Source organism: Macrotis lagotis, chromosome 1 (assembly GCF_037893015.1).
Source record: "Macrotis lagotis isolate mMagLag1 chromosome 1, bilby.v1.9.chrom.fasta, whole genome shotgun sequence".
Taxonomy (NCBI): domain Eukaryota; kingdom Metazoa; phylum Chordata; class Mammalia; order Peramelemorphia; family Peramelidae; genus Macrotis; species Macrotis lagotis.
This window is the reverse complement of record NC_133658.1, coordinates 714503216-714516939: the sequence shown is the minus strand read 5'-3', so window position 1 is coordinate 714516939 and position 13724 is coordinate 714503216. Positions and strand designations below refer to the sequence as shown.

Below are 13724 nucleotides of genomic sequence, written 5' to 3'. Positions count from 1 at the left end.
AAGTGTTGTCTTTTGTCCAAGTGTTCCCAGCTTTGTTTGGATTGGGATCTCTCTGCTGACTTGTTGTCTTGCCTCTGTGTCCTATCCTGTTCTCTAGCTGCCAGGATCTGGACTGCATTGTTGCTAAAAGCTTCCTGCTGACTTTCCCACTCTCCTAGATGGCTGGGCTTTATTTCCCCCTTTTCCTGAAGAGCAGACCTTTTACTGAAAATCCTCCATGTCTACAGTTGAGAAAATTTGTTTTGATTTTGTCTTTTTTTGGTGAGATCTGTAACTTTATTGTCTGTTGAGGCTTCATTTAATATTGTTTAGGGAAAAGCTAGCTTCACGACACCATCTTGGCTCCAGCCCAGAAGTCTCTACTTCCCCTTTAGCCTTTTTTTGGAAAACATCAAAGGGTAAGAGCAAAAAGTAATTTATATAACCTAACCAAGTTGCCCTAGGAAAATTAGTTGATAGAAAGTTTGTATACTTTTTTAACAGTTAAAAGTCAAACTGGAAGATTTAGTGAATGGAAGGTACTTTATACTAGAACATGAGAAAGGAGAAGATATAACACTGTTGATGCACCTTGAGTGAACAGGTAGCTCAATTATGAAAAAACAATAAAAAATATGCTTTCTGTAGACACATTAAGAAATCTTTAGTTTAGTTGAGAGGTGAACAAACTACAGCCCATAAAAATAAATCTAACCCAATGCCTGTTTTTTTAAGACTGTTGGTATTGATATCTTTTTTTATTTTAATTTTATTTATTTAAGGCAATGGGGCTAAGTGACTTGCCTAAGACCACACAGCTAGTCAATTATTAAGTGTCTGAGACTGAATTTGAACTCAGGTCTTTCTGACTCTAGGGCTGGTGCTCTATCCACTGTGCCACCTAGCTGCCCCATGTTGATATCTTGTTACAGTACAGCTATATTTTGAATATTTTAAAGTTGAGGGAGTGAGTATGAAACCTGGGTATTGAAAAGCAACACATTTACAAAGTCTAGAAGTAATCTTTATTCCCTAGAGATAAGAAAGTTATAACAACAACTAAAGTTTTAGTAAAACCTCTCAAAGATCAACTAATTGAAGATCTGATGACTTCAGACTAGCCAAGAAAATCCATATGCTATAGGAAATCAAAGAAAACTTAAGAAAAGGTAACCAAAGCAATAAGGAATCATTACTCCTACTAATGGTGGAAGTTTGGCACAGCAAGGTGATAGAACATTGGTCAGGTAGGAATTACTAGTAAGAGAAGAACGTTATTGAATTAACCACATTGTGAAGCAGTTTTCATTCTTTCTCTTTTGTTTTTTTGCCTTATCCTTGGTGATCATTAAGTGTTGTCTATATGTTTTGGGAGACATTCACCTACCAGAGAAATAGGTTTCCTGTAACTTTGTGTGCTTTAATGAATCCCTTTTTTGTCTTTTATAATGTAAACAAATAAACAACAAATCTCTTCAATTTCAAAATCTTGTGAGTCTGAGAGTTTGTGAACCAAACTGAAAGTTATCCTTAGAGAAGTTCTTGATACTGAATTTCCTAGCTTCTACCCAGGGCAGTGAGCCAGGTATATGAGGTGTCCAGTGTGTAATTGCATCCTTCAGGTTAAAAGGGTACTTCTGAAAAATATTATAGTCATGAGATTTAATAAAGCTGCAATGAATTCAGATTGTAATGCTTGCTTTGATAGATAAATTCAATTCTTCTCTTATTTGGATTTGTAGCATTTTTCATTTCTGGAAATGTATTGAAACATTATTTATCCCATAAGCATTATGGCATATATTACAAAGAAGTACTACAAAAATACTTAAGTTTTATCATTATAAAGAGGCAGCTAGATAGAGCAGTGGACAGAGCACTGACCCTGGAGTCAGGAAGACCTGAGTTTAAATCTCATCTCAGACATTTAATAATTGCCTATCTGTGTGACCTTGGGCAAGTCAATTAACCGCATTGCCTTAAATAAATATTTTTTTAAAAAAGGAATTCTATATGCAGTATCTTCTGTAATGTATTTGATCATTTGATATGACAGTGCACAGAGAAGGAAAAAAAGAGAGATTTGAAATAACTAGTAAGAAAAGGAACTAGAGTTTGAACCCACAATTTTTTGTCTCCAAGTATAGTGATCTTTAGAATAGCTTTGCACTAACATATTTGCTATGCATCAAATATGTGGCAGGAATAGTCAAAAAAATAAAATGCAACTTTAAGTAAAAGAGTGTGGGAGAGCGAAAAAAGACTATCAAAGCAATCAGCTGTTCTTTGAGTTTGGAACAACAGAGATAAAATTAGAAACTGTAGTAGCACTAGTACTGAGATACAGTGAATTTGAAGCCTATGAAGTTTAATGAACCTTAATTAAAAGCTGGGCTCTAAGTCATTACTTTGTTGGAAATTTCAGAGTTCTTAACAGAAAGAAGTATCAGAGATATCCAGTGGCATATGGGGAAAAAAAAAACTAAGCAACAGATGAGAGATGGGGGTTGATTTAACAGAAAAAGAAGTAAACTTATAATATCTATGTGTAGAACTGGAATGGGTCTTAATAGTCTTCTAAGTCACACTGTCTCATTTTATAAATGAACTCACTGAAGATCTGGGATTTGGGAATGAAAATCTTGTACACTTTCTATTAAACCATAATCCCTAAAATTCAATCCCAGGTTTGCCATTAAAATGGTGGATGACCTTGAACAAGTGACTTTACTTCTCAGTTTCTTTAGCTGAAAAATGAAGACATTGTCCTAACTGATAAATATTGTCTCTTTTCAATATTCTCTAAAGTTCCGTTTTCAAATGATTAGTTAATGCTTTAGGAAATGCAACTTTAGATTTTTAAGGTAGTTTGATGTCCTATCCCTAAAATACAAAGGAAAAAAATGATGGAAAACCTACCTACCTCTGCAGAAATTATACTTATTTTGGTTTCATCTAGGTGGATCAGGGGATAGAGCACTGAACCTGGAGTTAAAAAGATCTGAATTCAAATCCAACTTCAGATGATTAATAACTGTGGTTCTCTGAGAAAGTCACTTAGCCTCTGCTTGCCTCCGTTTCCTTAATTGCAAAATGGGGGGTAATAATAGCATCTACTTTCATGGGTTTTTATGAGGATAAAAATGAGACAATAGTAAAGTACTTAGCACATTGTCTGAGACTATGTGTACTATAAAAATGTTAGCTATTATTAGTAGCTGCTTTGAATCCAATTTCTGCTTCAGGTATTTGCTACTTTTTACCTTTGGTAATTAGTTAATATCTCAATGTTTCACTTTCCTTAACTGTAAAATAAGGGCATTGAACTGGATGACCTATAAGGTAACTTTCAGCTTCAGGTTTATGACTCTTTAGATTTTCTCTTTATGTACTACCTGGCATTTCTAAATAAATGATCTAGGGCCCTCTGGGAGTGGACAAGGAAATGCTAAAGTGGATGCTTCAACACCATATTTCCTCCGGTGGCCCTTATATATGTAAACTTGGTGATGAGGACTTATGGTGAGACAATCAAGATGCAAAGCATTAAATATAGTAAACAAGGAAAGGAAATATCATTCTGTGACCAGCAAAGGGACCTGAACCAGAGTTGATCTTGCAATGTGAAATCTCCTCCTTATCCTGATTACTACCCTGTAGAAGGTTGTCATTTATAGATCTAAATGAGACAGATAATTGGGTTTACTTTTTTTCCTAGACTAAAGGAGACTGCTAAGTCCAAGAAAAATAAATAATATTTTAAGTATATACTATATACAGTACATTGAGTTTTTCAGAGAGGATACAAAAAAAAGGCAAAATAACCCTTGCCTTCAAAGAGCTCAGAATTTAACGGAACAAGAAAATGGGCAAATGATTATGAAGAAATAAAATCTATACAAGATAAATTGTTGACTCTTTTTGGAGGTAAAGCACTAATAGTTTGGAGGAGGGGAAAAGACTTCTTATAGAAAGTAGGACTTTATTTGAGAAGCAGCTAGAAGCATAGTAGGTAGAGTATTGGGTGTGGAGTCAAGAAGACTCATATTACTGAGTTCAAATCTTTTCTCATACACTTAATAACTTTATGAACCTAAGCAAGTTACTTGACTGTTTACCTTGGTTTCCTCATCTGTAAATTAACTGGCAAGGGAAATGACAAGCCACTCCAGTATCTTTGCCAAAAAAACCCTAAAGACTCAGTCAAGAATGAAAATAATTCAATATTAACAATAACAGGAACAACAATAACAACAAAAATTTTAGCTGATATTGGAAAAAAGGTAAGAGATAGAAATGGGGAAGAAAGGCATTCCAGGTACAGAGTACAGAATTTGAAGATTGTGATGAGTATGAGAAATTAATTTATCTACTCAAGATCACATAAATCTCTAACAGTGCTTGGAATAAAATAGAAAAATTTACCATGTTTTCCCATAACCACTCATAGATAAAAATGATATTTTCCTGCAATTTTCTTGATTCTAGGGGACCTTAGAGCACTTTTCCTGAAGTCCTAACCACAATCCTATTAAAATCCATTTCTTGTGATATGAAATATCAACTATTCCAAATATCAACAAATTACAAAACCTGTTAGTTTTATGATACCTAAAAATCTCCCTCAAATCTCATTGTATATGGAATTACAATATAATATCCTCATACTAGACCAGTGTTTTATTTACAATTAAAAAATACTCATAACAAACACACACAGAAACATCCCTCAAACTCAATTTTATTCCCTCAATTTTATTCCCTCCTTTAGCAATATTTGTACATTAAATGTAGTTATGTATTTTTCTTCTCACAAGGCTACCACTTACTTTATTCCTGATTCAGAATTGTCCATATCATTCCATTTTTTTCTTTTAGAATGCTCCAGACTTCAAAGTTTCTATCAATTCAACATTGGGTTGGAATCTCTTTCCAACTAACAGTATACTGAAAACTGCAGTAACAAATGAGGCTGTCTGAATTGAACATATAATGCACCAGTCAATGCAGTGTGCACTGTTTTTTCCCCCAGTTTTATATTATATACCTCTCATCTTCCTTTAAAAACGATCTTCTCTTAGCACAACTAACCCCTGTTCAAGGTCCTACTGTTGCAAACTGACAAAAGCCATTAGGACATACTTATGTCTCTTTCATATTTTAAATCAAATAAATCCATCAAATAAATGTCTGTCCTCGTTTTCTTCAAATTAAATCTTTCAATTGAGGTAAACTATAGTGGGAGAACATCTGCTTTGATAGAAGCCTGCCCAGTCACATGAGACAGAACTTATACCTTCTAGTTATAATTTTGAAAAAATATATGATATAAAAGGGATTTCATCCTGGTCATCTTGAAATAGTTATAAAATTGTGATTTATTATTCAAAGTCACACCATTTAACCATATAGAATATATATATATAGAAGCTTATTACAACCAAAGACTGGGATACTTTAGTAGGGTCACCAGGACTTTCAGATTAAGAGCTAGAATTCAATGTAGTATAGCTCAGGTATGACATAGATCCACAGTTCACTCTTGTGTTTCTCTTTGTCTCAATTAGGGCTAGATTTGTCAGTCCATCTACAATTTAAACTTTAAGTATTGTCATATGATGGTTAGAAGTGGATACACATATTACTTATCATGTTACTTCACAAGCTCCAACTGCAATGCTTCTCACTCACAAAATAAAACACATAGTGTTATTACTTCTAAAAGTAAAATGTTTCCCAAATGATAAATCATTAGAAAGAATTACCATAGCCATTAATAAAGATAATCCAAGATCAGGAATAATCAAATTATAATTGTATACCAATATAGCTGTGTTCTTTTGTAAATATACACAGTGCATATGGTAGAATGTGGCACCCCAGGGAAGCAATATGAACAAGAAAACTCTTGACCAGGACAACTCTTGCATCCTTGATATCCTTAATCACTTTTTAGGGAACATATCTTTCTTCCGCAAGAAACCCAGGAACTCTGTGAATATAATTACAAAATACAAATAAAATCAGATCTAAAGAAATGGAAAAACCATTAATCACTTATGAGTAGGTTGAATCAATTTAATGAAATTGACAATTATACTGAAATTGATGTATTTATTCAATGTCACAATTCAATACCACACTAATTTGACTTGCAAAAATGTTTTATAGAACTAGAAAAAAATAAAATTTATTTGGAAGAAAAATATTTCAAGAATATCAAGGGATATAATGAAAATCTATATGAAGGATGGTGGAGTAGCTGTACCAAATCTTATACTCTCATACAAACTGATCATCTAAACAGTAATACTCACTAAAAAAATGAGTTGGAATAGTGAAATAGATGATGTACCCAATAAATAGTAATAAATTAATATAATAACCTAATATTTGCTCAATCTAAGGATCCGAGCTTTTGAGAAAAAACACACTTTTTGACAAAAACTGTTGGAAAAACTAGAAAGCAGAATCTTGGTACAGACCCATGCTGTGCATTCATGCACAAAGATAATTTCAAAATGGGTACATGATTTAGACATAAAGGGTGATACTATAAGCCAGTTAAGGAAGCTTGGAATAATCCATGTCAGATGCATGGATTAAGGAAAAATTTATTGCTAAACAAGAGATAGAAAACATTTCACTACTTCTTAGAGAAATGCATTTTAAAACAACTCTGAAGTAGCACCTCACCCAGACTGAGTACTGTAGCAGCAAAAACAAACACACAAACAACAAATAAAAACAAATGCTGAAGGATAAATAGACAAATTGAGACACATGCATTGCTTAGTAGAGTTCTAAACTGATCCACAAATTCTGGAGAACAATTTGCAATTCTTTCAAAGGATTATAAAATTGTGCATATACTTTGACTCAGCAAGACAATACCATGTCTGAATCCAAAAATATTTAAAAAATAAAAATTACCTATAAGTTCAAAACCATTTATAGCATTTTTTGAAATGGCAAATATTTGTACATTGAAGGGTTGACCAACAATTAGGGAATGGATGCTGCGGTGTCTGATGTGACTGAACACTATTCTGAAATAAGAAAAGACAAACAGAAAAAAAGAAGAAAAGAAAAAAAGACAAACAGGAAATAAAATGTGAAAAATCTTACATGATGCAAAGAGAAATGAGCAGAACCAAGAGAAGTCACCCAAAGAAAAGCAAAATTGTGTGGTAGTCAATTGTAGATGACTTAACTATTTTAACAAAGGAAGGCAGTAGGGAAAGAGAGAAGGAGAGAAAGAGAAAAGGAAAAATGGAAGAAAACAGGAAGGAGGGATGGAGGGAAAGAGCGGAGAGAAAGAGGGAAAGAAGGGAGAGAAAGAAGCAAGGAAGGAAGGAAGGAAGGAAGGAGGCATATTGCCCAACTGGAAATGGCCCATTGGATCCCCAATGGGATATCTCCACAGGTTGTCATTTGCTCTTCAAACTCCTGTGCCACTCATGAACAGTGACTCTTGTCTTAGTCACACCTTTGAGACTACCCCATATGGTGTGTGCATTGGAAAATACCTGGAGTCAGATTTGAAACCACACCTTGGGCATCAATCTTGTCCTGCCTACCACCAAAATGTGTTTGAGCAGAGTTCCAGCCAGGTCCTCTCTCTTTTCTTCCTTGACTTTCTGCTAGGCTATTTCATTTCTTTTCCTCTTCCCTCCTCTAATCTGAATACTTGGATTCTGGCCTGTGCTGTAGGAATAATGTGATCCCATCTCCATGCAATTGAATTTATGTTGATCTAAGTTTCTTTTCTTTTCCTTTTTTTTTTCCTACAGCACTGGCTACTTCTCCCTTCTCCTCATCCTTTCCTTAAGTTTGGATTCTTGTGGTCTAGTCCAGGCTATTGGGCCAATATGGCACTAGTTCCACGTGGTTGGATCTATGTTGATCTAAGCTTCTTATTTTTCTTTCTTTTTCCTTTTTAAGCACTTTAGCATTTTATAACCTCAACTTCTGCTAATCAGCCTGTCCTTTAAGAAATTCACTATTGGGGCAGCTAGGTGGCATGGTGGATTACTCTGAGTACCAGCCCTGGAGTCAGAAGGACTTGAATTCAAATCTGATCTCAGACCCTTAATAAGTACCTTGCTGTGTGACCTTGGACAAGTCATTCCCCATTGCCTTGCACAATCCAAAATAAATGAATGAATAAATAAATATACTAAAAAAAAAATTCTCATTTTAAAAAACTCATGGGCCGGCTAGGTGGCACAGTGGATAGAGCACTGGCCCTGGAGTCAGGAGTACCTGAGTTCAAATCCGGCATCAGACACTTAATAATTGCCTAACTGTGTAGCTTTGGGCAAGTCACTTAACCCCATTGCCTTGCAAAAGCCTAAACAAAAAAAAAAAAAACCTATCTAGCTGCTTGTTTGCAGGATCTAACTTGTGAACTTATATAGCAGTTTGTGGGTTTTGTAGGAAACTGAACACTGTAGTAATTTATAATATTTTGTGCAACCTATGAATTAAAATTGAAGCCTTTCTCACCTCCCTTAAAGAGTCCTTCACCCCTAAAACAAACCACAACTCTATCTCCCCACTCCAGTTTCTCAGGCAATATTTTTAATGTCTGTGGCTGGGCACAGCTGTCCCTCTCTCTGACTTCCATCTCAAGGGCCATAGACCATTGAAGATCAGTATTACTTATGGCTACAAGAGAGCAGGGGCCATGAAGAGCAATGCTAATTGAAATTCCAAGGGATCAAGGTCTACCTTGGCCCAGGAATATAGTGCTGAACCAGAAATCACTATACTTTCCCCCAGATCACACCACCTCGGGAGCACTGAAAACTTCCAATTGAAACAGAACTAGTTCTGAAAAAAAGCGGTGCATTAAAGCATGAGACAGATCCCCTCAAGCCCACTGACACCCTGCACTACTGAAACATAGTCCAACTTTAACATAAAATTCAACATCAAGAAATAGAGTGGAAAAATAAGGAAGCAATTAAAACAACAACAATATCATTGAAAACTTAGATAAATATCTACTCTTTTGAAAGACAGTCAAAACATAAATTAAGAAGACAAGTCAAAAAATAATTAAAATCAAAGCCTCAAAGAAAAATGTGAAATGAACACAAGACTAATAATTCCTAGAATAGTTAAAAATGATTTTCAGAATCAAATGTATGTGGTAGTAGAAAAATTAATAAAACCAATGAGAGTAAAGGGAAAAAAAAATTACAAAAGATAATAGTTTGGTAAAAGGGACAGAAAACTTTCTCCACTCAAAAGTAGAAAACAACATCTTAAAATACAGAATTGGACAATTAGAAAAGTACAAAATCTCACTAAATAAAATAATTTCTTTAAAATTAGAATTGGGTAAGTGGAAGATTAAAAAATAGTCATAGTAATTCAGCATGACAATGTATAAAAAAGATTGGAGCTTTAAAGTATTGTGGTTAATTATTAAATAAACAAAATATGGGTATACATATGAATATAAATATGAATAATAAACACAAATATATATGTATGCATATATGTACATATACATATAAACCCATAAAATTAGGAAATTGATAATAGGCATTGATAATTTAGAACCAGAAATAAAAATCAGGATGTTTTAATATTTTATAAATATGATAAGACTGCTAGGTAGGCAAAATTCAATAAGGAGATTTTTAATAAATATATAAATATAATAAATAAATTTTTAATTAAAATAAATCTTATTTTGTCATTTAAAATCTTATCTATATTTGTCTGTCTTCATAATTTCAAATCAACATTTTAAAGTCAAATATTGTATTATCATTTTAAGTGAATCTTTCCCTTAATCCATCTTCATTAGTTTTATTTATTAGACTTATAAAATGGTTTTTCCCTTCTCCTTTCAGATTTGGCAGTGTGGTGGATCATTAGAAATTGTAACCTGTTCTCATGTGGGCCATGTGTTTCGCAAGGCAACCCCTTATACTTTTCCAGGGGGCACTGGTCATGTCATCAACAAGAATAATAGGAGACTTGCAGAAGTCTGGATGGATGAATTTAAAGATTTCTTCTACATCATATCCCCAGGTAAGTAATTATGACTATTTTCGTTTGGATTGTTTGCTTAGAATTCTACTCATAGACATTTTTCTTTGTTGGATCCCTTTATTTTGATAGAAGATAATCTAATAGGTATATTTGCTATAAAAATATTGAGAAACCTAACTTTTCCAAAGATCTTGATAGGATAATTTAAATCTAGTTAGTATATGAATTACACAATATAATAAATGCAGTAATATATGACTCAAATGGTTTATTTAATCAAAAACAAAGGTATAAGTCTTCCTACCAGTATCATGGAGAAGAGAAGGTCATAATGTAAAGTACTTTGAAAGATAAGTTATTAACAGGATTCAGTCTTATCTGGACATGTGGACACTAAAATTTTTAATTGATAGATGAGATCCCTAAGGGGAATCAATGTGTTTTTATTCCAGGGTTTGCATTCATTTTGTTTTAGCCTTGCAGATTACCTGTCATGAGATAACTATTTTCTTTTACTTAATGTATACAGAGCCAATAAGATTCATCCTGAGTAGAGATTGAGGAAAAAGAACCCTTGCATACAGATTATAGAGAGGAACAATGAGGACAATGTGCATGCCAAAGTTTAATTAGGAGATAGTTTCCCCCCCCCACATATTTTGATATTTCTTTTATGTCAGGAAACTATTGCTGAAAACCACTTCACACACAGATCTATTTCTTCCTGCAATAGAGACCCATTCCAGATATTCACACTATTTATTTTATTAAGAATATATAAAATTCACATTGAGATTGTGACATTTAAATAACCTTTTGAATTTCAAGCACTGAAATTTAAAACAAAAAGAGTAGAAATATTCAATTATAATAATAGTAGAAATACAAAAAGTAAGTGCTGTACATAATAATAATATGAAAGTTGGAATTTCAGTAAATAAATAATCAATTTTGATCTTACACCTTTGGGTCATATTCATTCCTGATAACAAATGTTATTTTTAAAGTGAGTAAGAACTGAAATCAACCCTATTTTCCATTTGGGGCAAAAAAAAAAAGGCAAATTCTCCAGAGCATTTTTCAAACAGTGGTCTGCATTGTAAAATGACAAACCTAATAGTTCAAGGATGAAAAAGAGAACATTGTATCTGGAACTAATGGCATTATGTTGCTCAAGAGGGAGTATGTGATGAAAAGTGTAGTTTTCACATCATAATAACTATTATTTGGAGAGTTACTGTTCTTATAAAATGGTCTTGTTTGTTTCTTAACTAACTACTTCAGGAAACAAAAAAAAAATAACAAAACAAACAAGCATTTGGGGACTGTGCAGAAATTTTCTCCTGCCTTCCTGAAGACTGTATTACATATTCCAGAGTTAATCTGCATAATCAGTTTATGTACTTGACTCAACTCTGACCACAAGTATGGGGCATAGATACCTTGAGGGAAGAAGAATAGGATTAAATTCTCCACTTTGCTAACCAAAGCTTTCTATTTAAAATTGGCCCATTTAGTGTTAATGAAGTAATAAAACAAGGTGAGAGTTAACATGGGGTCCCTGAAATCTGTGAGAGTTGTCCATTTGTACTTTCTTAGGTTCAGTGTTGCTGTTTTGAGTAGGCAATTATGCCATTCATGGTTGAGTCCTCAACCATTATGATGTTATCTATTACCAGACATTTCAAAAGTAATGAAGTCAATTGCAAAGCACCCAGCAACATAAATAATAAAAAAGAATTATCATCTCTATGCAGATGATTTTTAGATCTATTTATCTAGCTTTCATCTTTCCCTTGCCTTTCTGTTTCACATCTTCAGCTTCCTGTTGAAATCCATGATATAATGTCCAATAGAATTCTTAAATTTAGCATACCTAGAAATGTACTCATCATTTCCCTCACTCCCAACACCCAAGCCCCTCCACTATGTTTTGAACTAACTGAGAAGGATACCATCAATTTACCATTCACCCAGCATTGGAATCAAATGTTATTCCCAGTTCCTCTCTTCTTACACTTCTCACTCAATCCACTATTAAATTTCTTGTCAAGTCCTTTATACTATCATCTTAACTTCTGACCATGCACCAACTTAGTACAGACTCATTAACTCATTTTGGTACATTAACAGCCTCCTATTTGTTTTCTTCCAAGTATGTCCTCATTTAAGTCTATCCTAAATTCAGCTGCCAAATTGTTTTTTTCCAAGTGACTGTCACTTTCTTATTTAATAAACTCCAGGGTTTTCACATTTCATCTGGAACCAAAAGCTCCCCTCTACAAACTCTCCAATCTATTAACTGTATATTTTATTGTCTCACCTAAGAGACTGTTTCTGGTCTTTTTTGCCTTTTCAATGACTGTACCTTGTGCCTGGAGACCTCTGCCTTTTTCTTTTCTGACTTCTCTGCCTTACCTAAAATTTCACTTCCAACCTCCTCTTCATCAAGTAGACTTTCCAAGTTTTTTGTCAATTTTAGTGCCTCCCCTGTGAAAATTGTCTCTTAATTATCTGGTATGTATATATGTATGTATGTATGTGTATATATATATATACACCTTATTCAATGGGGTTTATTTTCATGTCTCCCTTATTAGAAGTAAGCTTCTTTGGTTGTGTGCTTGAAACTACACCAAATAGTTTCTATTAAGGGCAGCAATATTAACTGTTACTAGGACAACGGCTTTGCACTTAAAGTGACTGAATGAAACTAGTTTAATGATAATTATAGCTAATATTTCTATATTAATTCAAGTTCAACAAGCATTTTGCATATCTTCTCTCAATTGATCTTCACAGTAAAAATATGAGATACTTGCTATAATTCTCTCCACTTTACAAATGACAAAACTGAGCCTGAGAAATTTTAAATTCTTTAAAGTTTTAGTAAGCAAATAATTCAAATTCAGGTCTTTGTGACTGTCTAATATGCCATCTAGCTGACATTTGGTAAAAGGTTTTAACTTTTACAGCATTATATCCTTAAAAAATTCTCATAATACCAACCACATGGCACATTATTTCAGCAATAATAAAAAATTGACTCTGGTATCATCAGTTATCATCATTAATATAGACTATAATTTATGTAACATCTACTGTCTGCTAGGAATTGTACCATGTTTTACAAATATTAAAATTAATTTGATCCTCACACTCATGGAAGATTAGTATTTCTATGATCCCCATTTTACAGTTGAGGAAACTAAGAGAGAGATTAAACTAATCTGCTCTGGTTCATACAGTTAGAAAGTATCTAAGACCAGATGTGAACCAACCTCAAATGCTTCCTTTCTTCGATCTCAGTACTCTGCCATAAAATGAATATAGTACAATTGCTTTATTGTGATAATTATCATGAAATATTCATATTTCATCACATATAATAAAATATTTGTTATATAAACTCATTCATAAAATAAATGAAAAGTGATGTTATCCAAACACACCTGAGAACATTTTATCATAGTTCACCAAAATCATTTGGCAATGGGAATACACACACACACACACACACACACACACACACACACACACACACACACAAACACACATGGGCATATATATGTGTGTGTGTGTGTGTGTGTGTGTGTGTGTGTGTGTGTGTGTGTGTGTAGTCTGGGAATGCCATCAACTGTCATCAATCTATTTCATGTCAATAATTGTCATTATCTACTAGTATCAAATTCCTCTGCAAACTGAGGGACTTTTCCTAGACTTATCTGTCAATC

General features: G+C 33.5%; 1 protein-coding gene across 1 annotated transcript in view; it reads left to right on the top strand.

Annotated features, from left to right (window-relative positions):
• GALNT13 (polypeptide N-acetylgalactosaminyltransferase 13) overlaps positions 1-13724 on the top strand; it is an 870176-nt gene that overhangs the window by 547600 nt on the left and 308852 nt on the right. Inside the window, exon 8 of the mRNA XM_074215960.1 lies at positions 9849-10029. Coding sequence (XP_074072061.1) covers positions 9849-10029 — 181 coding nt within the window. The remainder of the gene's footprint in view (positions 1-9848; positions 10030-13724) is intronic.